Consider the following 26,976-nt stretch of genomic DNA (forward strand, 5'->3'; position numbering starts at 1 on the left):
GTTATACTGGGTTTTTTGAACACAAAGGTTTCCATAAGCACTACTGGGAGTAGCTAATTTAAAAGAAACATTTGACATTTAGGTAAGTTGCTATAAACAGAATCTTCTCTGATGCAGAAATAATTTGTCTGTATAGAAGTAAGAAAAAAAGACAATGCCTAATTGAAATACTTTTCTTTCCCATTAACAGTGATTCCCAAGATGGCTGCCTGGTTACACACGTCTTCCCTTTTCTTTCATTTAAATTATTTTAATTTATTCAATTCTATGACTTCAGTTATCCGTTACATCCTTGCCAAATTAATGCTCATTTCTAATTCATGCATTTTATTCAGGAATAACACACTGCCAATAGTTCTGGCTCTAGTTATGTTGCCCTGCAGGGAGTGAGACATCATACTGGTAGCCAGTAACCCATAAGTAATCTTCAGAGGGCGTTGAGCTCTCTCTGTTATAGTGGCTTCAGGACCTAAATATACGCAGCATGAAAATAAGCCAGAGTGTATGAGAAGCAAAGCATGTATCCTTGAATAAAATGAAATAATTTGGTCTTCTCTGGTGTCTTTTATTCAAGAGCTCCCCAGAGTTTTATAGACACCTGCAGGACGAATAAATGTTTTTATTTTCATTTTTGAACAGGGAAAATAGAGGCAAAGCAAAAGAAAATTATTTTCATGAGTCACCGACAGAGCTACAAAGAGTTCAATGTCTCCTACAATTCAATCACAAGGTTAGGTTTTACGTTGCCCTGAGCACTGAGGGCAAAACGATCCAGCTGGTGCAATGGAATATTTTCATACAAAGCAAAGTTAACAATCTTCCTAACTTGCCCAGAGAAGACTGGCCCCGTGTTTATTCATGCATATGCTTCAGGGGAAGTAAAGCATCAACAGGTTAGAACTGTGACTTGATGGATGCAAAAAAATCCATATGGTCTGCTGAAAAAACCCATGTACATTCCTACCTGGCAACACAGAGTATGGGAAAAGGAGACCCCCTCATTCTCTCCCTACACAGTGGGAATACCTGATTGTGCAGATGCCATGTTTGGTAGTCGTCTTTGTTACACCTCCGGCTGAAAACAGACTTGTAGTCCACCTTGACCAGCTGCCATTCAGAACGGAGACTGAAGTGCCCAAAAACTCTGAACATGGGAGAGGAAAAAAGAAAGAACAAGAGTCAGATGGAAATATTCTTCCATTAAGCAAATAATTTCTCATGAATCTCAGCTGCAGAAACCAATACACAGTCTTGGAGCTCAATGCCAGAAAATGCTGTTCAGTCATGTTCCTGTAACGTCCTAGGATTGTTCAGCCTTTGCCTGACCCCTTGTACAGCCTGTGCTGGAAGGTCTTCCATGACTCTAGTACTTAGCACAATGGACCCTGAATCTAATACAGAAAGCTAGGTATCACTCAGAACAATAAACAACCAGACTAAAAAGTAATGTGTCTAATGTAAAGGGAGCTATTCTGATGAATATATGGGTTTGGTTGTCTCAAAATCAAGCCTTTCTTAGCTGACTCAGTTTCTTTACTGCTGAACTTTCACATTGTACAAACTTACTACTTAATGAATTGTAAAAGAAACACCTGAAATAACATATTTAGGATATGGACTGTAGGCAAATGACCTGCAAAGACAGCAGCCTCCCTTCCACCTGGTGAATGCTGACTGCAGCTAATAGGAATGAAAGTGGCTGCCACTGTACCGTTATCAGTAGTTTTTTTCTTAATTCTTTTGAGAGGGTCACTCATCATTGGCATTCACTGATCACACTCCATGGCTCATCTAGCTAAGTAATATGTTGATTTTCAGGATGCAAATGACACATTTACCCACACAATTCCAGGGCAACACAAAGCTTGTACTAAGTAAGGCAGTATACAGAAGCAGTTAGAGCTGAAGGGTCAGCACTCAAAAAATAGTGCGAGAAGGGCTCAGACTGTAATTTAAAACTGAGGCATAGATCTGTTACTAATGGGGTGATGAAAGAGATCATATAAAATTGAATTGCACCAGAGGCTTCTGCCCAAGCTTGGACCAGAACGTCAGCAGCAGACCTGGCTGTTGAACACAGGTCTTTCTAAATGCCATCCTAACTATATGGCACTCCTTCATCTGCGCAAGGAAAGCTATGTGCGTGCTTAAGCGTCTGGAAGGGAAGGACCAAAGCAACAATGAGCGCTGATGGTATACACTACCAAAGTACCATCACCACAAATACTAAGGGACTCTACGTGTTGGAAGCTTACACCTTCACCAAAGAAAGCAAAATCATAGCAAAAACATAGTGTCCTGGTTTTAGCTGAGAGGGTTGATTTTCTTCATAGTAGCTAGTGTGGGGATATGTATTGGATTTGTGCTGGAGACAGTGTTGATAATATAGAGATGTTTTTGTTCTATGGACTTATTGTTAAGCAGTGTTTACACGGGGCCAAGGCCTTTTCTGCTTCTTGCACTGCCCTGCCAGCGGGATGGCTGGGGGTGCACAAGAAGTTGGGAGGAGACACAGACAGGACAGGTGACCCAAACTGACCAAAGGGATATTCCATACCATATGACGTCATGCGCAGTTTATAAGGAGCTTGGGGGAAGAGAAGGGGGGGGGCGGCGGCGTTCAGAGCGATGGCATTTGTCTTCCCAAGTAACCATTACGCGTGACAGAGCCCTGCTTTCCTGGAGATGGCTGAACCCCTGCCTGCCCATGGGAAGTGGTGAATGAATTCCTTGCTTTGCTTTGCTTGTGTGTGCAGCTTTTGCTTTACCTACTGAACTGTCTTTATCTCAACCCACGAGTTTTCTCACTTTAACTTTTCCTATTCTGTCCCCCATCCCGATGCGGGGGAAACGAGTGAGCGGCTGCGTGGTGCTTAGCTGCCGGCTGGGGTAAAACCACGACACATAGTTTAATTAATAAATAACCCCAAGTACCCAGACAAAAGACTCCATCCATCCAGAAACATTGCATGAGTTCTGCAGGGTGTTCAGTTTTTGATCAAGTTTTCTTATACACTTGGCCAGCTGTGATTTTCTCAGTAAGGAGCAGCTTTTCAATCAGCTGCAGCTGGATTTCCAAAGAAGTGTATAATAGAAGGAGATTAGGGCAGGGACACAGGTGAACAGACTTTAAAAACCATTAACAAATAGCCATTAACAAACACATTCACCACAAAAGGAGGGCTAAATAGAATCTCTATCCTTTATTGGATGCGGGGGGGGAGACGGACACAACACAACGACAACAACAACACATAGTGACAAAGGATGAGGAAAAGGCTGAGGCACTTAATGCCTTCTTTGTCTCAGTCTTTAGCAGTGAGATCAGTTGTTCTCTGGGTCCCCAGCCCCCTGAGCTGGAAGACAGGGAGCAGAATGAAGCCCCCGTAACCCAAGGGGAAAAGTTTAGCTACCTGCTACACCACTTAGACACACACAAGTCTATGGAGCCGGATGAGATCCACCCAAGGGCACTGAGGGAGCTGGTGGAAGTGCTGACCAAGCCACTTCCCACCATTTATCAGCAGTCCTGGCTAACCAGGGAAGTCCCAGTTGACTGGAGGTTAACCAATGTGACACCTATCTATAAAAAGGGCCAGAAGGAGGATCCAGGGAACTACAGTCCTGTCAGTTTGACCTCAGTGCCAGGGAAGGTTATGGAGCAGATCATCTTGAGTGCCACGTATGCAGCACATACAGGACAACCAGGTGATCAGGCCCAGTCGCCATGGGTTTATGAAAGGCAGGTGCTGCTTGACTAACCTGATCTCCTGCTATGACAAGGTGACCCACTTAATGGATGAGGGAAAGGCTGTGGATGTTGTCTACCTAGACTTTAGTAAAGCCTTTGACACCATTTTCCACAGCATTTCCTGGAGAAACTGGCTGCTCACAGCTTGGACAGGTGTATGCTTCACTGGGTAAAACCTGGCTGGATGGCCGGGCCCAAAGAGTTGTGGTGAATCAATTTAAATCTTCAGCTGGTTGCCAGTCACAAGTGGTGGTCCCCAGGGCTCAGTACTGGGGCCAGTTCTCTTTAATCTCTTTATCACTGATCCAGACGAGGGGATCGAGTGCACCCTCAGTCAGTTGGCAGAAAACACCAAATTGGGCAGGAGTGTTGATCTGCTTGAGGGTAGGAAGGCTCTACAGAGGGATCTGGACAGGCTGGATCGATAGGCCGAGGCCAACTGTATGAGGTTCAACAAGGCTCAGTGCTGGGTCCTGCACTTGGGTCACAACACCACCATGCAATGCTACAGGCTTGGGGCAGAATGGCTGGAAAGCTGTCCAGTGGAAAAGCAGGTATTTGTCAACAGCTGGCTGAATATGAGCCAGCAATGTGCCCAAGTGGCCAAGAAGGCCAACAGCATCCTGGCTTGTCTCAGAAATAGTGTGGCCAGGAGGACTAGGGAAGTAATCGTCCCCCTGTACTTGGCACTGGTGAGCTCGCACCTCGAGTGCTGTGTTCAGTTTTGGGCCCCTCACTGCCAGAAAGACACTGAGGTCCTGGAGCATGTCCAAAGAAGGGCAACGAAGCTGGTGAAGAGTCTAGAACACAAGTCCTGTGAGGAGCAGCAGAGGGAACTGGGGTTGCTTAGCCTGGAGAAAAGGAGGCTGAGGGGAGACCTTATCACTCTCTATAACTACCTGAAAGGAGGTTGTAGCCAGGTGGGTGTCGGTCTCTTCTCCCAAATAACAAGTGATAGGACAAGAGGAAACAGCCTCAAGTTGCGCCAGGGGAGGTTTAGACTGGATATTAGGAAAAAATTCTCCATGGAAAAGGTTGTCAGTCATTGGAACAGTCTGCCCAGGGAAGTGGTTGCGTCACCATCCCTGCAGGTATTTAGAAGACATGTAGATGTGGTGCTTAGGGACATGGTTTAGTGGTGGACTTGGCAGTGCTAGGTTAACAGTTGGCCTTGATGATCTTAAAGGTCTTTTCCAACCTAAGCAATTCTATGATTTGATGAAAATTACAGCTTCTCATTGACAGGGGGAACGTCTCAGTACACATAAACAACAAAAAACCGACAATGATCAAGTTGATTTGTAACTATAACATACCAACTTCTTGGCTATCTCAAATATATGAAAGAATCTAAAAACTCATCTAAAATACAAGTTCCAGATTTTCAAAATTCTGCATGTACTGAAACCCATATATTTTCTGACATTCATAAAGCAGCAATTGTCATTGTATCACGCTTATTGTGAGATTTAGAGGCCAGAGAAAGAATACTGTTTTTCCTTATATCAAATCTTTCACTAACCTGTATTTTTACCCAAGGCACTTATGAGATTAAAGTTTTTGTGTTTTTTTTTAATTATTCCAGACTAAAAAAAGAGAGATTATTTACAAATTTCCCTATGAAAGCAAAAAAGAAACAAAAGAGAAAACTTCTGCTGAGTTTCCAAGCACTGACTGCAGTCCAGATCCTGCTGTGTCCCCAGTGTGCTGCCATTCTTTATTCTAGTTCATCTTAATTTACACTGTAATCACTCAGGGTTTCTGGCTTTACTCCCTCCTCACTGCCCAAACTACTCCTGTAGACTGTAGCTTGCACCAAAACTCCTCTGCATTGTGCTGTTTCTCGTAAAGCAGAGACCATCCAGATATCAGCGATGTTCTCCCATTTAAACCTGTCTCAGCTCATGGGTATCAGGGAGAGAAAGGGGGGTGGTGGAGATCTGAGATTCTGGAGTTGTGGGTTTGCTGTGGACACTCCTCACTGTCCAAGTTCTGCCTAACAAAGGCAAGGTCCAAGAAGCTGAGAAGAAGGGGAGAGGATACAATGCAAGAAGAACCTGTGACAAATGCCTACACAGGTTAGAAACAAGTAGGTGGCGAAGAACTTGTGTCTACGAATGGATTTATTAGGTAGATTGTTGCTGGCTCTTCAGAACATTTCTTAGCATAGTCCTAATTGTAGAGTACCAGCAATACAAAACACAACCGCATTCAAGCAAAGCTACAGAAGAAACCCTAATTCCTGTTCCTCAACACAGAAGGCACGTCCTGGACCAAAACAAACCCACAGCAATATGGAGTGCCAGGGCACTTGTTGGGAGAAAAGAGGAATGGAAAATAGCACAGAGGGGGAATGTAGAAAGCATTTGAAACTGCAGTCAAGTAGGAGTTCTAGCTCCAGTCCCCACTTCCCCTTGACACTGGGTAAATCCCACCAGCTCTTATGCCGCAACTGCTTTCAGCACATATTCTTACAGAGTGCACGTCTTGTCACGGTATTATTGCACAGCTGGGCAGCTCTCCCATGAATCTTGTTTGTCCTGGATGTGATGCATGACTGAAATGTCATTCCTGCAAAGCGGCAACTCAGCAAGCAGAAATCATTTAGTCCAGCAGATTTATACCAGTTCAGGATTTGACCTGGGTGTTTATTACACAGAAAACATAGCAAGAGGAGGGGAGAACATAATCAAACACAAACACTTGCCTGAACCCAGAAGATAATAGGGCTGGAGAAGCCCAACACTTCAGCAGCCAATATATCTCAAGGAAAATGTTGTTCCTCAGACTGACCCTTAGCTAACTGTCCAGCAAGAAAGCAAAAGGCTTCTTTGTGCTTTACAAGCTACAAAAATCACCAGAATCACTTCTATTTTAAATCTATTAAGACGAGCTTAAAAAAAACCTCTGCCATTGAAATTCTCCATGATAATGATAATTAATAGAAAAAACAAGGTTCCCTAAGTGGAAGGCAATATATTAGCATTCCAAAAGCACAGAGCATTAGCTGCTCTTTAATTAAATGATTTCAAAGAAGATCTTTGTATATAATTGCTATAATTTAGATGGAAACAATACTACACTAAATGTAATTAGAGGAGTGTGAACAGAGAGGGATGTTTTCCTCTGCGCTGCAGAGATGGTTCTGGGTCACCTGATTCCTAAAGTAGTAACTTTTCCCCCCCTTGCTAATAAAAAGCTTCTTAAGCCTGATCAACTATTGCAGTGCAGCCTGCAGAGATAAGAGCTGCTCATATGCAGGGCAGCTAGAAGCAACCGCACCCTGTGAGCGCTGCTCACCAATAATAAATGCAACCTGGATGTCTACAATACTTTCTGATTGACCAGCCAACATGATGAAGGTTACATTACAGTTCAAGATGACTCTGTTGTGAATTTGAAACTTCTATGAGAGTAAGCAAATGTAAAGAATGGAAAAGAGTGCTATGTTATCTGTGGGGTTCCACTAGACTCTCAAACGGCTTTCCCTGGGAAGTGATAAAAACCCTCATCTTTTGTGGAATTAAAAATGGGCTAAACAAAACATCACAGGGAACAAACCCCAACTGGGCAAAATCTAGCATTACAACTCAACGCTGCTTTCATCAGTTTTGTGAACTACATCACTGGATGTCGTGACTAAGGTCCGTGCACATGACCGCTCCCCACCCTATCTGTTTTGGGGCAGCCAGGCACGACAGAGAGGGTTGGGCACAGCAAAGAGCTGCAACATCTTAAAACTGCTAATGTTCAGCTAGCAGTAAGTGCTTAGCAGTAAGTGCTCCAGTACTTACATCTGGATTTCTGTGTCTGATCTAGAAGAGCCATAAAAGGCAACACAGAAGATAGTGTACAGAAGACAGCGACTTATTGTTGGCTGAAGATGGAAAAATCTTCTGTGCTCATTACCTCAGCAGTCTGAAGTGTGTTTTTTCTATCTTTTTTTTTCCCCAAGACCATCTCTTTTAGAAACAAAACAAGTCCCAAGGAAAGAGATGGAAAAAGGGATTGGTGGGAGTTTATTTTTCCCTACTCAAGTGGTGAGTCCTCACATTGCTTTGAAGATACCATCTCATTTATGTTATCCAATTCTCACGTGCCTTTGTTTCTCATTTACTTCGCTCACTAAATTAGGCAGGTGGATTTCTTTTTATGTAGCTAAACTCTCAAGATGATACAGGGGAAAAGGGGACATAATGTACTATGAATTTTTCCTCAATAACTTTGTCTACCATGGTCTAACTGAAAGGTCTTAATTGCTTGTTGCAAGGATAGAAGACAAAAGAAGAGAGCTGGGTTTTCAAGGTCCAACTCTGGGAAGCCAACACAAAAAGTATGTTTTGATTTTTTCCATCTAAGCAGTCTGATCTGGAAGTCCTTGAGAAGCAATAAATACAAGAGCCCAGATGGCATTTAGACAGAGTCAGTTTTCTGACTAAGCTCAATTTAACAAAGGTTCTCCAACCTAAGCCATGGAATGGTAATTTACAGGCTTTAGACAGGATAGATTTTGTTCTGTCCCTCAGAGAAAGCAGTTAAAACTCCACATAAAATTCTAGCTAATAGGACAGCATCTTCTCAACTGGCTCTACGCGTAACTCACAGTGAAACCATTGCTAGGAAACAAAAAAATGCTTCCTAATCCCTTCTTTGGAGAAACAAGGCAAGGCTTTTATTGCCAGGGCTGGATGTCATTAATTTGCAAAAAAATTACTAGGAACTTGGAAAACAATTCTGAAATGCTTACAGATTCATGATGGAGTCATTTTGGAAAAGGTCATTGGTAATGATGCTATAATTATATCTTTCATTAATTTTTTAAATACACAATAACTTACAAATGCAGTATATACTGACTGGATAACCTTGTACAGAAACTATTTAAAAGGCTTTTTACATTTATACAGTGTTCTGTTGTCAAATTACATTGCTTTTACCTTATCATTATTCCTTGCATTGTTGATAGTTGTGCTTTTTATGTAATTCAATGCCACTCATTCCTGACAGGTCAACAGAATGAATTGAGGGTCAAAAGATAACAACTCAACCACCTCTGGTCCATAGATTCAAACTCTGTCCCTGCCTAGGGTATGAGAAATAGATCTTCTCAAGTAATAGCTCCTGTATTGCTCACAGGAAAGGCATCAGCTGTATCCATCTGGATCTATCCCTGCTGGCAGTTTCAGATGAGCTGTGCAAGCGTGGAAATAGAAATGTCTTCTCGTGCCTAAATCAAGTTCCTTTCTATTACTTCTGAAGTTAACTGGCAGGCCATTATATGAACCAAGCATGCAATGAAGCTGTCTCTACTTGGCTGGTCTGGTCTGGATATAGACAGAGGTCTTTTATCTTCACTAGTCAGCCTAGCTCCTCTGCTTGTAATGGAAGATAATGGTCAAAGTCTCTGGTAATGCCTCCTGTCCTCAGCCGTGCCCATCCGTGAGACAGATGACTGAAGGTACAAAGGAAGGAAGCAGCTGATAAGGTCATCTTCACTACACAAAACATCAAATGTACCCTTCTTTCTGAAGCCTTTTTCCTTCACTGGACATCAACAAGGTGAAAGAGATGAAAAGGTACCTCATTTTGCATCTCACAAAGTATGCTGGGGGCCTCTCAAGTCAAATTTTAACAAGATTAGGCCCTACAGAATGGACTGTTCAAGTTTTAAGCATTTTGAATATCTAAAAATAAAATAAAAGCAAAAAATATAAATATACTTAGTAAGCAGCACCTTTTGAGACAAACTACACAAGCAAATGTATGGATGGATCAACAGAAAACTAGATAGAGACCAAATATATACATTAATTGATAATACTGAAGGAAAAGCTAATTACAGTATCATCACAAATAGACTGTTTCATTTAAGAAAGCCCAAAACTAACCTTGTTTTTCCCCCCTGCCTTTTATTGTAGAAGAAAAATGCTTGCAGAGGAAGCATCTTAGCAAGCAAAAAAAAACCCCAATAGGAAAATCATCCAAATCAGTAAATGTTTCAGCTGACCTGAATCTGCGCTTTTGTTGTAGGAATGTAGAGGGGGAGAAAGTAAAGCTCTCTGATTCCAGTTAATATCCCTCTTTATTTACATCTGTGCCTCTTAACAGGTAGTGCCAGAAGCAGCTATTTAATGGGCGGACCCAAGAAGTGCTATGAAGCAGAATCTGGAAAAACCACCTCTGGGCAGGGAAACAAGTATGTTGGGGGGGGGGGTTTGTTTGTTTGTTTGTTTTCTTTCTAGTCATCTGGAGGGCATGAAGTTATCTGAGCAAAACCAAGGGGGAGCCCCAGATCTGGGCAATCACAGGTGCAAGAGCACTGAGTGGTTAATCCACCACAACGGAAGGTGCTCTCTCTCTCTTTGATGTCCAGCAAACAGAAGCACATGTTGCTACGGCTGCAATTTTAAGAGCTAACCAGGTATTCAAGGCCAACCTCCCTTCCCAGCAAATATCACCAATGTGGTTTCATGAAGGGAGGCTTGGTCAAAGTCACCCTCAACATGGTGGCATAGCACAAACTGGAGAGTTCCCCTCTACAAGCAGCTAGGATATGTATCACTTGGGCAGACCCAGAGTCACCCACGGTAGGTCCATGCATCAGCTTGGACCCATCAGTGCAAAAGTCAAGGACCAGAGCTATTCAAATTTGGCTGGTCTGCTCTCATGAACTCTAAAGCCATTTAACTTTTGGGTACGATGTGTAGATGTGGACCTGAGAAGCTGCCAGGTAAAGCCCGCGTATATCTAAGCTCTGCATTTCCATTCCTGTGGCTCTGGGCAAGCCTGGAGAATAAAGCTCTTCTGCAAGACCTATTCTGGCACTTACACAACCAGCACTGAGATGGAGCTAAGAAGCCTAGACAGATCTGAATTGGGGTTTGCTGCTGGTTATTGGACTTTATATCCCACTGCTCCATGCTCCAGGAGAACTGATTAGTTTAGCATCAACATGGCATGAATGGACAGAGGCAAAACAAACCAGTCACTGCCACTTCCTCTGATCCAGAGTGCTGGGTGACACAGACCAGAGGTGGGGGGATGACCTAACAGAAAGAGCCAAGATCCAGGCAAACATATTAGGTCTAGCTGAGAATCAACTGTGTCTCCATACAAGGTTCTCTTACATCCATAACTGCCTTGATTTGGTTTGGATTTTTCTCCCCACTAGCTAGGCTACCCTGGTCCTACATCACCTGGGAAAACAGTTAGCCTATGCCAGAAATCTTGGCTCAGTGCACACACTTACAGAAGGACTTGGTACTTAAATGTACATTTGTCACTTGTTGACATTTATACCTTTTTACACAATAAAAGAAAATGCTGACAATTTCACACAAAAAAAAGAGGGTCTGTTATGAAATCTGGACCTGAAGCCATCTGTGTGTAAGAAAGCAGCAGTAAAGCAAGACTAGCTCCTACACGCAGGTGAGTTATTAGGGCCAAAAACACAAAAGCAGCAATGGAACAGTTGCAAATTGTGCCAGCAGGGTTAGGTTTTATGAATGGGGAGTGAGAGAAGAACTATTTCCCCATGAATTAAACATAAATCATGACTTTAGAGAAAACCCAAATAAGCTGTGTAACCTCCTGATTTTTTTTTTTTAGGGTTTATATGGAATTAGCGTTAAAGGAGGTCACTGGTTACATGGAGATTGAATGGAATGGGACTGAGACAAGGACGCAGAACCTAATTGAAAGAGACACAGTTCAGCAATTAGGGAGAGTGGAAGAGGGAGAGTTATACTGTCTCATGACTGGCAAGATGATGCAGGGAGCAAGAGACTGAAAACAAAGGAAACATAAAAGATGAAAGATGACACTGGAAAGGCAGGAAATTGCCAACAAAAGACACTGTCTAATTTTTTTCCTAAACAATAAATATGGTCTTTAAGAGCCACTTTGGAGCTTTTAATTCAGTTGCTTTTGGCTGACCTGTTAACTAGGAACAGCAGCCTGAGGGCAACTGGGTGATGATTCAGGGCTGCTGTACTTCTGTCTGTGGATAGAAAGAGAGCAAGAAAAATGGCAATTTTTTTCAAGAAAGAGATGCATTTTCTTCCAAATAAAATACACCATCTATTTGGATCTAGATTTTCATCTGGTGCAAATTAGTGTAATTCCCATAGACAATCTCAGATATAAGGCCTTAAACAGTAGCAGTGAAACTACCAAGAATATACCACCAGCAGCTTGCATGATGAGAAATTTGTTCAAGAAAATCTTGGTCTGTATTCTCTTTCCCATGGGGAAGGGTCAGATGAGAATTTCATGGAATTTCTCATGCAGATGAAATCTGAAGGAAGTAGTTTATTTCCACCTTCTAATGAAACTGAATGTCATGACATGGAAATTTTCCACAGAAGAGAAATTCAAAGTGCTGGCCAGATTCACTGACTAGCAATCCATATTGAACTGGTCATGGAAAGTTGCAGCACTGCCAGATTCCAGGTCAGGAGGGATGGAATGAGCAAGGGAAGTGTTTCTGTGAATACAGATTAAAAACAAAATCTTGAAATAAAAATCCTGCAGTACAATCATGACAGACCCTTTTCCCTCAGCTTTGGAAAACAGTCCTGAGATTATTCATCAGCTCAATGGGCACTTCCTTTAAAGTGCCAGCAGAAGAGGAAAACCACTGCAAATGACATGGTACAGCATGATCTTTTAGTTAGCAAGTAATGCCAAGTGCAATTAGTAAGTAATCTGCAGAACATATAATTACGAAGCAGCCCCACAGCTTGGGCTTGATTTCTCCATTAGCTGCACAAATAATGCACAAGGCAATGGGGGAGACAGGGATTCTTTTTTTTTTTTCTAAATACAAAGTGCTATCAAAATAAGAACTTACTGAATGACAAACCAAACCTTTTGAAATCTGGTCTCTAAAAAATTTATTGCCAATGTTCCCAAACCACTTTACATGACAATTGCTTCAAAAGAAATCCCAGCAACATGAAAGGGAGTGTGAGACACCTGGGAAGGGGGATGGGAAAGCACGTTAATTTTTAATGCTGTTTTTCAGAAGTGTTCTCTCTCTTCTTCGAAGCACTCATGAAAGACAACCAGTTTCTTACAGCTTTGAAACCTGAAGATGTTGCCTCCCTCTTCTAGAAAAGATACTGGCAGGTATTAGCAATCTGAGTGTTTCCTCCAGTAACAGGTCTGTGGTCCCAAGAGAGGCAGGTGCTGCCCCTTTGCCAGAAGCTGGATAACACAACATGTTCAGCCATTTCAATCTTTCATCCTATGAATCAGATTTCCAACCAGAGATGGCCAACACAAATGTGGAAGCCATTGCTCAGAACATGTAAGCTCCAAACTCATGCGAAAGGGACAATATGTGGTGGATTAGGGTGACAAGCTTTGCCTGGCACAGGGTATCAGAGAGAAGGTGGCTCAGAAGAGGGGAAGAGATCTGTAACTGGCTGGGAAACAGCGTGAGGAGGTGGCTGACCAGTTATAGTGGGGGAATTTTCACAAGTTTGAGTCAAAGGGATCATGAAACAAGAAAACCATGTACAATGATCATATGAGGACAAGCTTCTTTAGGAATAAAGGCTTCTAGCACTACCTGAACCTCAAATTATAGTATGGCTGCTCTGGAGGGCTGCTCTCCACCACTCACTGCAGCCCAATGATGAAAAATCAGTACAGTGAACTCTGCAGCCAAACCAGCTCTGAGCCTTCCCAGCTCCCACAAAAGCTGGTGTTCTGTACCACGCTCTGCCCCATGCAGGATCAGGGCTGGGCCGAGCTGAAAAGGTGCTGAGGCCATATGGTTTCTCAGTCTCCCGAGGGCTGGTGGGATCAGGGCACCAGAATATTTCATAGCTTGCTCTAATGGAAAGGTGAAAGGCTCTGAGGAACATATGTGTGCACAGCACCCTACCCCTGGCTGTGCACCCCACACCAGGCCTGAGTGCTTTGTACAGCCCAGCCGCTAGCAGGAGGACAGCACAGGACCTATAATCCATCTATCCTTACTTAAAAGCACAAGAAACAAAGCATATTAGCCTCTAGATGAGAATATCTGGATTGTATTGTCATCAGGCCACCCATGTCCTTTTATGTAGGGAAAAGAAATCACATATCAGCCTGCTGCTCATTCTGGCTCCTTCTGTAAGGGCATTTTTGTTCACCTCAGTGAATAAAAGCCTCCCATCAGCACACCTTTTTCTAGTCCTTCTCCTTGCACATGCTTACCTCTCCATCCACCTTGTTTAAGCATTACAGGCATGACTCAGCATTTCCTTCTCCTAAGGAATGGGAAAAGTCTGCACAGTGGGGTACTTATCTGGGACTCAGGAGACCTGATGTAATGCCAAGCTGTCTTCATGACAGCCTGCTCAGTGACTGACCATGGGCACGTCCCTTGTTCTGCCTCAATTTCCCTACCTGTGGAATACAACTAACGATGTTGATTTCTTTAGCATAATATTTGATCTACTGTCCATAAATAGCACTTGACTCCAATGAGAGTAATGTTTGCCCCAGAAAGCCAAAGACAGACAATACATGCCACAGAGCCCAATGCCTTCTCCATGTCTATGGCTTCTGCCAGGAATCCTCTAAGTACGTGGCACAACTGCTGGGAACTGATCTCAGGTCACACACATCCTCTTCCTAAGGCCCCACACGATGCTGTCTGAGAAAGATTACCCTAAGCAGATGTTCTCATCATCTGATTTGTCTATTCAGGTGCCACAGAAAGACCTCAGCTCATACTGCAAGTAGCAGCAGCACAATCAGTATTGTGCCTCTGTGGGCTGTTTAGGTGAATTCATGCAGCAATCCAAAGGCTAACAAATAAAGTACTTCTCTGGCAAGGAGGGAGATGGGAGGAGGAAGTGACACTGATTAATCTGTGATCATTAATAATGTTTTTAAGTCTTGCAAACGAAGATAATGATATGGGTAATCAACTGTCTTACTCCAGGGTATAAACTGATCATCTGCTGGGATAAAATGGGAATTCCTATAACACACATTTTCTTGTCCATTGTAAAGTCACTTGATGGCATTAGCAGATTGATCATTTTCTCGCAAAGTCCCAGCTATTCATTACTTCCAGAAGGTTTTGAAATTAGATCAGATGACACAAGAATGCAGCTCACTATAGCAAATGCCAATATCCTCTCAATCATTTTGGTTTCCTAACTTAATAATTATATTTATAATTTTTGTTCTCAGATCAAGTTCTAAATCTTACTTTTCTTTCTGTGTGCAGTCATTATTTTCACAGATTCATGTTAATTTCATGGATCCTATTCTGAAGAGTCCTTATGTAGGTTTAGATACTGCAGTTTGCAAAGCCTCATGAGCAAGGACAGTGCAATGAACTCACAAGGACACATCAGAGCCTTACAGTAAAATCCATAGCAAATAATAAGCTGGTCACATCACAAACAGACATTGCAATAAACATAAAAAGAAAGGAAAACCAAAATGCGAGATAAAACCACAATAGGGAAAACAATTAAAACCTACCAGTCCTTTCTAGCTATCTAATGGTACCTATGCAACTTGGACAAACCAGGTTTTGCAATCTGCCCTCCAATCTCTCAAAACCCCCACTGTTTTGGTAGGCCTGAGAGTATGCTCAGGCTGGCTGGTCAGCTCTGGTTCCCAAAAGAAGTAAAGATAAATAAGGACAAGAGTTCAGAATTCTTCACCACAATAGACCCTGTACATGATCCCTTCTGTTGTTTTCTGCACTGGAAGCTGCAAGTTGGATTTAGCTTTCTACAGACCTCTGGTGAAATCTTTCCTTCAAGATTCCCTCTTCCCCAAACCCTCTGTGGAGCTCAGCAGCAGCAGAAGTTGCAGAAGAAAATCTGTCTTTTTTTCAGACAACTTCTTTCTCTGTTTCTCAAGCAGAGCGAAGTGAAAACAGACCAGATTGATGGCAGAAGAGTTTGACGGCATCTGCTGGGCCACAGGAATTGAGGAACGCTGTGTCTGCATCTTTTCTTTACGCGTGTTAGACAAGAACCTCAATTTCTTCTAGGAAAAACAATCTCTTGGTGTTTCTGCCATCCACTCACCTCTTCTCGTTTGCTGCGATTGCTGACAGGGGTGCCAGCTATGGAGGGCGAAGGCTTGGCCCAGCAGGGAGAAGGCCAGCTCCTCTGACCACATCTCAGCAAAGGCACTATTTTCTATCACCTCTCTGTTTTCGCCTTACTTTTCTCAGTACAACCACTCAGAGGTGGCAGATCTGCAGCTCCCTACCCCTAAGCAAAGGGGCAGAATCTTTCAAGGACATTGTGTCAGCCTGTAATTTTTTTTCCTGTATCAGCTTTTAAATTTGACAGCAAGACTTGAGCAGAAGGCAATGAATGTTGCCTTGCTTAAAGAGGAAAGATGATAATCACCTTATCAGAAAGTGACAGGAAAATGACTCTTAGCTCCCATGTAATTTTGAACTCAGTGGGAGCTTGGACCTGGGAGCTGTTGCCCCTCTCACAATCTGCTGAATCTCTGCTGAGTGCTAATCAGAATCTGTCCATGTTGCCTTCATACCTGTACATACTTTGCTGATGTCTTCCACAAGTCAGTCAATTCTTCAGAATAAGAGTTAATTCATGGAACTCCTGGCCACACGATAATGTGACTGCTAAATTTTTAAAGGGATTTAGTGGAAAAAACCTCAAAAAATAGAAAAAGTCATTAATGTCTTAGAAATACAAAGAATACTATGTTTGGCCAAGAAAGTCCCTTATTTGCAAATCTCTGTAAATGAGAAAAGTGAACAAGGGAATCATAATTATATATTTATTTTAATATATATTTTTAGCATCCTCTACTTGCCACTGTTGGAGCAGAGAACTGAGCTAGAGGGACCTCTGGTCTGACTCAGCATGGCTTATGCTCTTAACGCTCTCGTTCTCACTTCAAACCTCTCCTGGCCTCCATCGCACCTTTTCCAACATTTCTCATTTTCTCAATTACTTATTCATTCTGCCCCACTCTTCTGCCACCCAGTGATGGATTGCCAGTAACTGGTCTCCTGGAAAAAAAAATGCTCCCACTTCATCCCTGGTAAAGCGACGTGGCCATGTAAACGAGAAGGTATTAGAAAGGGCCAGGACTCATAACCTATTCATTTACAACCAGGAACATTTTCTAACATACACATAGCCAAGGGCAGCAGCCACAGCAATGTTGGCAGACCAGCTTGTATTAAATCCTCTCACTGAAAACATTAATGCTCAATGTTGCATACACAGATATATATGGATCATTAAGTATAGATACATAGAAACATATATATTTATATACACACACATGGGTGTGTCTACATAAATATATATTTATCAGCACAGACAAACTTAATGATCCCCATCTATAAATGAATGTCTGCACACACACACATAATGAGTCTACTAAAATGATAGCAAAGCGCTGCAGGGCTGTGAAGCAAAAAGGTTATTTCTCTGTATGTAGGTTTGGTGAGATGCTTAGCACAGGAGATGAAGTGGCAGCGGTAACAATTATGAGTCAGAGCTGGAACAACATAAAGCCCATCTCTGGACCCACAAAAACATCTTGTCTCTGATTTAAGTGGTACAGACTAGCAACTCTCTCGGGCAAATACTGTTTCTGTTTGGGTATATCACAATCGACTAGAAGGGGAATGCAGTCTGATTCCTTTCCCCTGGTGGACAACCTCAGGCAAGCAACATGCTGTGTCTATGGCTCGTCAACACAGAAATGTTAGATCTGTCCATTAGAATGTGAAATCATTAAAAGATATACTATTCACTAGTGAGGGCTACAGGACAGAAGTTAGAAAACAGTAGATTTCAAAGAGACTAGTGCTTTCTGGGCACTCATTGGGTTACCTAAGAACGTGCCGAACCCATCGTCCTTATGCATTTCAGTTATTTTCCTAAAGGACCCTTTTTTTCCTACAGCTGCTTTCCTCACACCTGCAACAAACACTGCAATGTGCTTTGGTACACATCTCTTGAAGTGCAGTGATGCTAAGGGAGCTGAACTGACCATCTTGTCAGATGAGATGAGTGTCAAAACAACAGCAAAAGGAACTGCAGAAGTGGATGATCAGCCAGGAATGGAGGAAAGGAGGGTGGATCCACATTAGTTAGGCAGTAGCTCCAAGTTAGACCAGCTCACACAGTCTCATGGTACTTCCCTGTATGTCACAAAACTACATTCTTAGTGGAGCCCGCTCAGCTATGCTTGTAAGGAAATATAATTCATTCTTGCACCCTTATAATCATACAAAATACCAAAATCACAGAATAATTTAGGTTGGAACAGACATCTGCAAGCCATCTTCTCCAATTCCCCACTAAAAGAGGCTCCTAATTCAAAGTACACTAAGATATTCAGAATCATGTAGTGTCCCTACATGCAAATCTACAGATCTTACCATACTGATAAGTTCTTTAGGACTGTCTTAGGACACATACACACAATACAAAATACAGAAGAACCCAATGCTCCTACAATGCAGACAGATACTGCAACTGCTCACGTAACAGCCATGAAGTGGTATGAAATCCTGTGCTAAAACTATTGCTGCTTCCTACAGCCCAGAGAGCCCATTCACAGTATGTACCACAAAATGAAGGTAGGGAATAATAGTCATTCTACTGATATACTGATTTTAATAAGATAGTACTATGATGATATTGTTAATAATGCAATATGTTAATAATAGTTTGGGTATAATGACTATTTAATTCACATTCCCCTCCGAATATTGTTTTTCGGAAAGAGTTGAACACAGACCACTTTGATGCAAATCAATGGAGAAATTTTCCCTAACAGGAATCAGCCAAAATTGCTAGATGAAATATTTTGCATTTTTCAGGATGAAAGACAAATGTTTAAAAGCCACTAACCTACCCAATTTGGTGGTACACGGATATGAGCACAGTCTTGGTCTCTCTGCCTCAGCCCTGCTTCTACTCTAAGAGTTCTCACTGATCCCATCCTCCATTGGGGTACGCTGATCCCAAACCCTTATGCTCCTCTTATCTTCTTCAAATCATTGGGATTTCTACTCGCAAACACAAATTCCACGTACCTCCAACCACCATGTTTTATCTTGGTTCAGAGGATAGCCAGTTCACTAAAATTCTCATTGTGAGAAACACCTAAGTGATATGCATAGAAATGGTTTGCATATAGGCTTTATAAATGCTCTCTTTCCTCCTCAGTTCCTTTACTGTGCTGGATAGGAATTCCTCTAAACATTTATGGCAAGTATCATGTGAAATTTTTTGTACGGCTTTCACAGACTATTAAGAATAGTTTTAAAAATTGCTAATGATGACAGTAATAATAAAAACAATACCAATAACAATAGCAATAATAATAATAAGCCTGCAAAGATTTCAGAAGAAAAAGAGCCAGCTCTCAACAAAGCTGATACACAATATTCAGCAAGATAACTCACTTCCTACATTCTCCATCAGAAGACTACAGACATATAAGTAACAATAACCTTAGATTTAAAATGCATCCATCTCAAAAGAAAACTGCATTGATTTATAAAGTAAATGGGCTAAATCCACAGCTAGTTGAAACTGATTAGCTCCATTGATTTCAATGAAGGTGCTGATGTGCATATTTATTTCAGCTCAGATCTGTCCCTCTGTGCGTGTGTGTGTGTGAGTCTGGATGTGGGTGTGGTTGGAAAGTGATACACATTGCACAAAGAATTTCACAGAAAAACACCATATTAGCCAACACAAAAAGTGATACACTATTGCTGCATTTGGAGAAAAACGTGTAGAGTGAACAGAACGCAGGCTCTAATCTTTAGCTGGGAATTGGCATGTATTTCCCCAACAGGATGCTCACAGCAGTCTTGTGAAAAGGCTTACAGGTATATCATATGCTGTTGTGGTTTGCTTTCTGCAAAAATAGGGGCAATATTTGCAGATAGCAAGGCAGCAGATGCACAGATATATTCTTCTACACAAGCGAGTATTCCACTTCTGTGAAGAAAAAGCCAAAGCCAAGGCATGGCGTTGAAGTAAAGGAAAAACTAGCAGCCCTTCCAAAATTGATACCACCTCTACTCTGATAAAAAGTTCAAGAGCTGTCTATGACATAGACATGGAGGTTGCCTCGTTCTGCCCCAGCACTGTTTGGGAAACAAACTTAAGAGTGCAGCTCCTATGCTTTATAGGCATAAAGGATAACCATGATTACTTAGCCTGATCTTCCTAGGACACTTTAGCACAGGAGATGTAGACGTGCTATACAGGAGCTGGCTACACCTTCCTGATCCTCCTGAGACTACAGCACCAAGATAATTCACTGTCATGGCACAGATGGCAAAGAAGCCAGCTGAAATGTAGCTTTGCCAGAAGAGGATTTTCCCCCATTTTTCCTTGCAGCTAAGGTGAGCTCCACTGCAGGTGCAGACAGCTCCTCACCACAAAGTCACTTCTGTTTACGTAAGGCTGATGTAAGTCTGGTTTTCAAAAGGCATACCGACGCAAATCACGCAACCAGTTGGAATAAATTCAAATCACTATGACTGTTATCAACTTGGATCAACTGTTATCTGATCCAAGCTTCCTCAGAAACTGGTGACAAGCATACCCAGCAGTCTACTCTCAGTCTGTCACTACCTGTGACACCAGCAATGAGATCCACCTACGCATTTCTGCCACATAAGTAGGCAGATGGACTGAAGCCTAGAAGAAAATATACTGGGCCTGAATCTCTTTTTTTCTTGCAAGTAGTGAAAATCTGCAGGAAGTTCAGAAATCTGCAGGTGCAGAAAGCAGGAAAAGCAAACCAACTGCAAGGTGAAATTCATAGTATATCTCCTGCCCCTAAGTTGGAGTGCTGCAACACTGTCTGATGTGATAAACCAAACTCCATGCCACTGCAGATATGCTTTGCAGGAGTGCCTCAGTCTAATGCATCTTAGCCACCTTGCTTTCTGATCCTTTTCAGAAAGCTGCTCCAGCCAGGTCAGAGAAAATAAAGGGAAGAAGGCATCTCTGCAAGCAACGAAGGCAGTGCGTCTAGTCCTTGCTTTGTTCAGAATCCCAGAGCAGACTGCTCTTACCTACTTTGTCGAAGAGGTCAGATGACTCTCTGAAGATGCCTTTGAATTTTTAAAGTTCCCTCTCTTTCTCTCTCTCTCTCCTGGTTGTTAAACTCAGATCCTGGCCTATTCTTGGAACATTACTCCACCAATTACACCAGCCTTAGCTATTGCTTCAGCACTCCTGGGAGGAGGAAGCATCAGTCCAGGCTCAGTAGTACCAGTTCCATGGTATGGATGAATCATAGCATCCTACACCCCAGACCAGGAAGGTTACTCTGAGCTCAGCTCTGCATATGCATACTGAGAACACCTTTAGCTTGAGCTAAATGTACAGCCCACAATGCAGATAGCAAGCAACAAGGTTTGGGGACATTCATACCCAGCAGCAATCTCAAAAGACAGTTAAGCTGCACAACTGGAACAAGCACAGAGCTGACGTTAGGTGCAACCATACAGATCTCTGTCCTCTGAAGAGCACTGCAGTCCCTGGGCCATTGGATCCAAGGAACACAGTCTCAGCAGTATTTATAAGAAGGGACCTCTGGATGTCACTAGTCCAAGCTCTTACTCCAAGATAAGACTGTTGCCACCTATAGATCAGGGCAGATGTGGCTTCATCTAGCCAAGGCTTGAAAACTTTCGGGGTGGTGATACCACAACCTCTCTGTAACCTGACCAGGGCTAAACCACAGATTTTCCTACTGTCCTATCTGAACTCCCAAGCTACAGCTTGGGACTGTCTCTTCTTGTTATACCCCCTGCCACTACTGGGGAGAGTTTGGCTCCATTAGCTGCTTGCCACATGATGCACAGACACTCCACCTGGGTCTGTGACCATCAGCAAAAAACACAAAACAACACTGTGCCTTCATGCAACATTACATGTGTAGCTACACAATGCTGCACCGCGCACCATGAGGCTCATCATGCACTTGGGGATCTCCATGCACCCCTTCTGCTATCACATTTTTAAGAAGTTAAGAGCTGCTATACTTACGTCATTATCTGGGTCTCTATGCCAGGGTCTACAAGAGATCCATCCACAAAAAGTGGTGTTGATGTGAAACTGTATTTACTCCAGGATCTTCCCTCATCAAAACTCACCCTGGGATAGAAGCAGACAAGATTTATACACATAAAAAGACTTACTCTAGAGCAACTGCAGCAATTAAATGTTGGCTAAGGTCTGCAAGCTCCAGCAGCTAAATTTATAGACAAGCACGAATCTTTGTCATTTCCCAGCCCACTAATTCATGCTCTTCGTGTACTTTGAAAGATCGAAGCCTTAGAGAGTATAAACAATGGCAATAAGGACATGGATATACTTGATCCAGCTGTACATCAGACTTTAAGGGATCAAGGGGTGTAGGCAAGTCCTGTTTCTGGATCTGCAATAGCATCTGGCATGAGGCAGAGCAAAAGCAGCCCTGGCCTGAATGCATGAACATTGCTGTCAACACCACGGGGCGTTTCGACCCATGCATGTGTAAGTACCATACAGCATCAGCTACGATCTCTACCCCTATTAATATTTCTTCACATACCATCTCAGAGGTGGCCTCCATTTTAGGGAGCGGTGGAGGAAGGAGGCCAAACAGAGTCACAGTCAGTGGTTAGTCTAGGGGCTTTTTGCCTGTTACAGTTGTAAAGCAAAGTAGTATGCTGGTTAAAATGAAAGCATTTCCCTTGTTAGAGGCTGAGAGTGCTCACACTGTCAGTGACAAGCCAGGGTAATTTAGTGGCTTTTGATCATCTGTCCCTACCCACAACCACCGTGTGCCTTACTTTCTGTTTTTATGAAACAGCACGTGTGTCCTAACCCAGCTGACAGGGTCTTGGTTGAATTAGAGTTATTACAACAGGCTTTTAGACCAGCAAAGGAGGGTTAGGAAACCCTGCTCTCAGTTACACCCCGGCAACGTGTCTATCTCTGACAACTGTAAAAGGAGTAGGTGAATGAACAGGTGAGCCACACCAGCAGGCAGACTGGGTCAGGACTCCCATGGCCCATGACTTACTGTCCCTTCCCAGCCTCCCTCATGGCCTCCCCTCACCCCGTCCATGCCCAGGAACCCCCCACTGACACCATGGGAGTGCCAGGCTCCAGCTCTGCTGCAGTCCTGCCCGGCCATGGGCCTGACACACAGGCTGACGTCCCTGCCTGGCCTCAGCCCGTCCCCAGTGAGCTGCCTGATGCCCAGGGCTGGGGCTGCACTGCTCCTCGCTGCGGGTGGAATGGGCCCCAGCTGCAAGATCCTGTCCCGCTGTACCAGGGACCTCAGTCAGCTCCTGGCTTCCCAGCCCTCAGGGAGCTACCAGCTCTCACATCACCCTGATAGCCTGTGCCCACAATAGTGCAGAAAACAGCCAAAGGAGGGTGTGCACACCCAGCTGCTATTGCAGCAGGAAAGACAGGCAGGCAACCTGCAGACTGTCAGCATCCAGCTCCCAGACCTACTGCCCATGAACAGTTCTGAAACCAAGTTTCTCTCTGCTCCCAGACTCTCCACACAACCACTTCTGCACAATTTCTGCCCAGAATTTCAGCTCCAAATTATACCAGCAAAGGAAGAACAAACAGAGAAGCACAAAGGTTTATTGGCTATAAAATTATTTGATCCTCTCCCAGCAGGGTCATTACAGAGTTCTCTGTAATTCTGCGAGGTACCTGGGCTGTGAAGGCTGACAGATTGCTCTCAATGGACATGACCAAAGAGAGAAAAACTTCTTTGAATAGCAGGAGACACTTCTCATTTTAAAGTGAGCGTAAAAAAGAAATTTGCCTTATTTTCCAAGCAAGGAAATTTGGGGGGGATGTGCATGCATGTGCACACACATGCATCTGACCACCTGGATTTGTCTGAGAGGGTCTTGCTGGAAACTGAATCCTCCCCACTCCAAGTAGCTGGCATCAGGGATACTATCCGAGATGCCACCAAAGGACCAGGAGGCCAGTGCAATATGTAATATTACAAGCAATGGGTTACACCAACCTCAGTTCTTCAGTGCAGAAAGCCAAGGCTTGCAGTCATCACTCACTAAGTATCTGCCTCTCACAGAACCTAGCAAAACACCTTCACCTGACTCACAATGCACATCTACCAGAATAGGAAGCCGACTACAGACCACAGACAGAAAGCTGGGAGTACAACAGCGTACAAAAAGCTTATCTGCCCCAAATCTATTTATTTAAATGTATGTATCTTCCCATACACCTGTGCATTTGTATGCTGTTCTGCTTCCATGCTTATCTAAATAGCATTTCAATTTCTGGGGAACAGCATGCTTCATTAGCTTAGCTAAAGTTCTCTTGGCTTTTCAATTATCCGCCCCTCTTTTCTCCAGGATGAAACTTATTGTACAATGTCTCAGCCTGAGAACTAATAGATATACATGTACCCTTTAATCTATTCCACTCCTTCGCATAAAACAGGTGCCTACTGAGGCAATATGAAGCAAAATCCAAAGCCCCTAAGGGTACAGTTTTGGAGGAAACCTGTTGGAGCTTATTGATAACAGCTCTAAATCACTACTCATTTAATAGAGTGGGTGGGGCACTCGTAGTACTGCACATGCCATTTCATGAGACTTAGTGGAAAGGAAGAACATCAGAAAGGAACCTCTGCAAAGCAGGCAAAGGTGAGCTGGGCTCTCAGGTCCTATGGAAAGTCAACCTCTGACCAAATCTTTCCCAACATCTAAGTACAGGCACTTGAATGTAACGTGCTTTTTACGTCCAAAGAGCCTTCACAAGGTAAGACACAAAACAGTTACACTTGGGTTGAATAATGTAGTCATAAATGGTTAATACATGACTTACAGCTCTTTCAATAAATGGCTCACCTTTCACTCTTCCAGAGCTCAACTTGCCACAGCCTGATGCACCTAATGCTGGTGATACCTACCCTTGGCTAACACACACTTCTCCTGCCTTGGCTCATACTTGGTTTGGTCTAAAGACTTGGACATGGTCTCAGTGGCACTTCAGCTATAGTCATGACTACTATGTTACCTATCAGAGGCAAATTCTTCTGTCACACAACACCACGTTCTAACCATAGACAGAAAGCTAGAGTCTGCTGGAAGCATCATTATGGGTCTGCTCTGTTACTACTCTCCTCTATATGTCCAGTTATGGAGGCTGTTGGCAAGAGGATGCCAGCCTAGACTAACCCTTGGCCCTGACTCAGTATGGCTACATATATTATGCTATAACTGCAACAAGTTTGCTTATGATAAAACAAACAATCTCTTTCCTGAACACAAGAAAGCAAGACAAAGATCGCAACCCTCATTTTGCATATAACAACTTGCTTGTAATCCCACATGGAGGCACAGATCTCTTAGAGAACACTTGATCCCACTGTCTCAAGAAGATCCTAGGAAAATTTCAAAGCTTTAGGAATATAAGCCAATACATCCTGTGGTTAACAATCCACTATCACACCAAAACTAGAGCAGTCATTTCTTTAGCTCAGGTGGTAAGGAAATGTGCTCAAATGCAACATATTCAAACTTTAATAGAAATCTATGTTGCAGTCATCCCAGAATTATCTGTCAGGTCAAGAATATAAAGTCCAGAAGCTTTTCATGTTGAAAAAGTAGCCATTAATGTTCTTAAGGAACATCTCTGGAACATTAGCTTGTGATGGGTAAAGACAGCCTGTCTTGAGGGCTCCAGCTTCTGAATAACTGTAATTTATCTGAAGGATTTTGTACAATAATGACTCGGGTAGAGGAGACCTTAACATCTCATCACTGCTGCCAAACACCATTGCTTTCTTTTTCTATTTGACTGAAGGCCACGTTTCCTGTTCTGCATGAAGAGCATGAGACAGACATGTGCTTAGCACCATCAAGCTGAGAGACGACTCAATCTTGCAGATAGGAATACAAAACTTGTCTCTGAAGGCTATTTCTAACTAATTCACTTCTAAACAACATTAGAAGCTGGGTAGGTCAGTCCATTAGCCATGCACCTCTTTCACTCAAGACCAGAGACTGGAGGTGATGCTAATACACACATTTTGTGTAAACAAGGTTACTTCTGAATTTCAAAATGCTTCTCTCCGATGCTTAGCTGCTGCAGGAGTGAGAGGGGCAAAGGCTAAGGAGAGGATAATTTTGAGCAGTATCTTTAGTGCTTAGATTGTTATAACCCATTTATAGCAAAACAGTACCTTCAGCCAAGAAATACTTTTGCCCTATTCCACCCCCAGCTTTATTCAGTTACCACCACTCTATCTCTGGAAAGTGATAGTGGAATCCTATAGGAGACAGCAACATTAACAACATATCTCTATTGTCCTTATCAACACCTACTGCCTGCTCCTCTCCCTCCTTTTATCTGTCTTACCAGTTTAATACCAAATTCTGTAAACAAAAAGCAGAAGTGAGGGACACATCCTCTTAGAAATATCTGAAGCACAAAAGATGACTTCTCATATATATATATATATGTATATGTGTTTGCGGAAAAGAAACCCCACCTTAAGTTTCATAGTACGTGACTAGTGCAAAGAATAGTTCATATATGTGTGTGATTATGTATATAGCCATTATATTTATAAAATGGTAAAATAATCATTATATTAATCAACAAAACCAAAATGATGGTAAAACACAGATAAGAATGATCTCATTTGCTCATTTTGTAGACACTAGCAGATGCTGACCAGGTGATGCAAGTGATATTAGCACCACTGTGAGCTTATCCCCACCAGGAAACCTTCTCAAAGTAACAAGTTTCCTTACCACATGTGCCGGATGGGCACTGACGTGTGTTTCATGGCCACTAGTGCCCCTCCCCAGTCCAGAAACCACACATTGTATTCCTCCTCGAAGATCTGCGAACAAATTAGGTACTTCATGAGTGCTCCACTCCACTGCGAAGGGAAGACCCAGAAAAAGAAGAATAGCAAAAGGCTCCATGCATTCCTTCGCTCTGCAAAACATACCTGTCTCCAGGAATTTCCACCATCAGAAGATATGAACACGCCAACATCAGTGTAGGAAAGCTCAGAGCCAATATTGCCTGAAACACAAGCAAATGTCATTCTTGTACGGATGACCACAGAACTGCATTCTTCCAAGAAACCAAAAGTAGTTGACCTCAACCAGTGCTTTTTTGCTATTCTTGATTCTATTCTCATCTAAAACCAACACTATGGTCAGGTAGCAA

At 42.9% G+C, this 26,976-nt stretch overlaps 1 protein-coding gene across 2 annotated transcripts in view; it reads right to left on the reverse strand.

Annotated features, from left to right (window-relative positions):
• Window positions 1-26,976, reverse strand: part of SORCS3 (sortilin related VPS10 domain containing receptor 3) — a 305,448-nt gene that overhangs the window by 35,310 nt on the left and 243,162 nt on the right. For both annotated transcript variants that reach the window (XM_054832651.1, XM_054832652.1), the window contains 4 exons: window positions 26,753-26,829; window positions 26,550-26,641; window positions 21,793-21,900; window positions 1,027-1,144 (listed from right to left, as the gene is read on the reverse strand). In XM_054832651.1, coding sequence (XP_054688626.1) covers window positions 1,027-1,144; window positions 21,793-21,900; window positions 26,550-26,641; window positions 26,753-26,829 — 395 coding nt within the window. The remainder of the gene's footprint in view (window positions 1-1,026; window positions 1,145-21,792; window positions 21,901-26,549; window positions 26,642-26,752; window positions 26,830-26,976) is intronic.

Source organism: Grus americana, chromosome 7, assembly GCF_028858705.1.
Source record: "Grus americana isolate bGruAme1 chromosome 7, bGruAme1.mat, whole genome shotgun sequence".
Classification (NCBI taxonomy): domain Eukaryota; kingdom Metazoa; phylum Chordata; class Aves; order Gruiformes; family Gruidae; genus Grus; species Grus americana.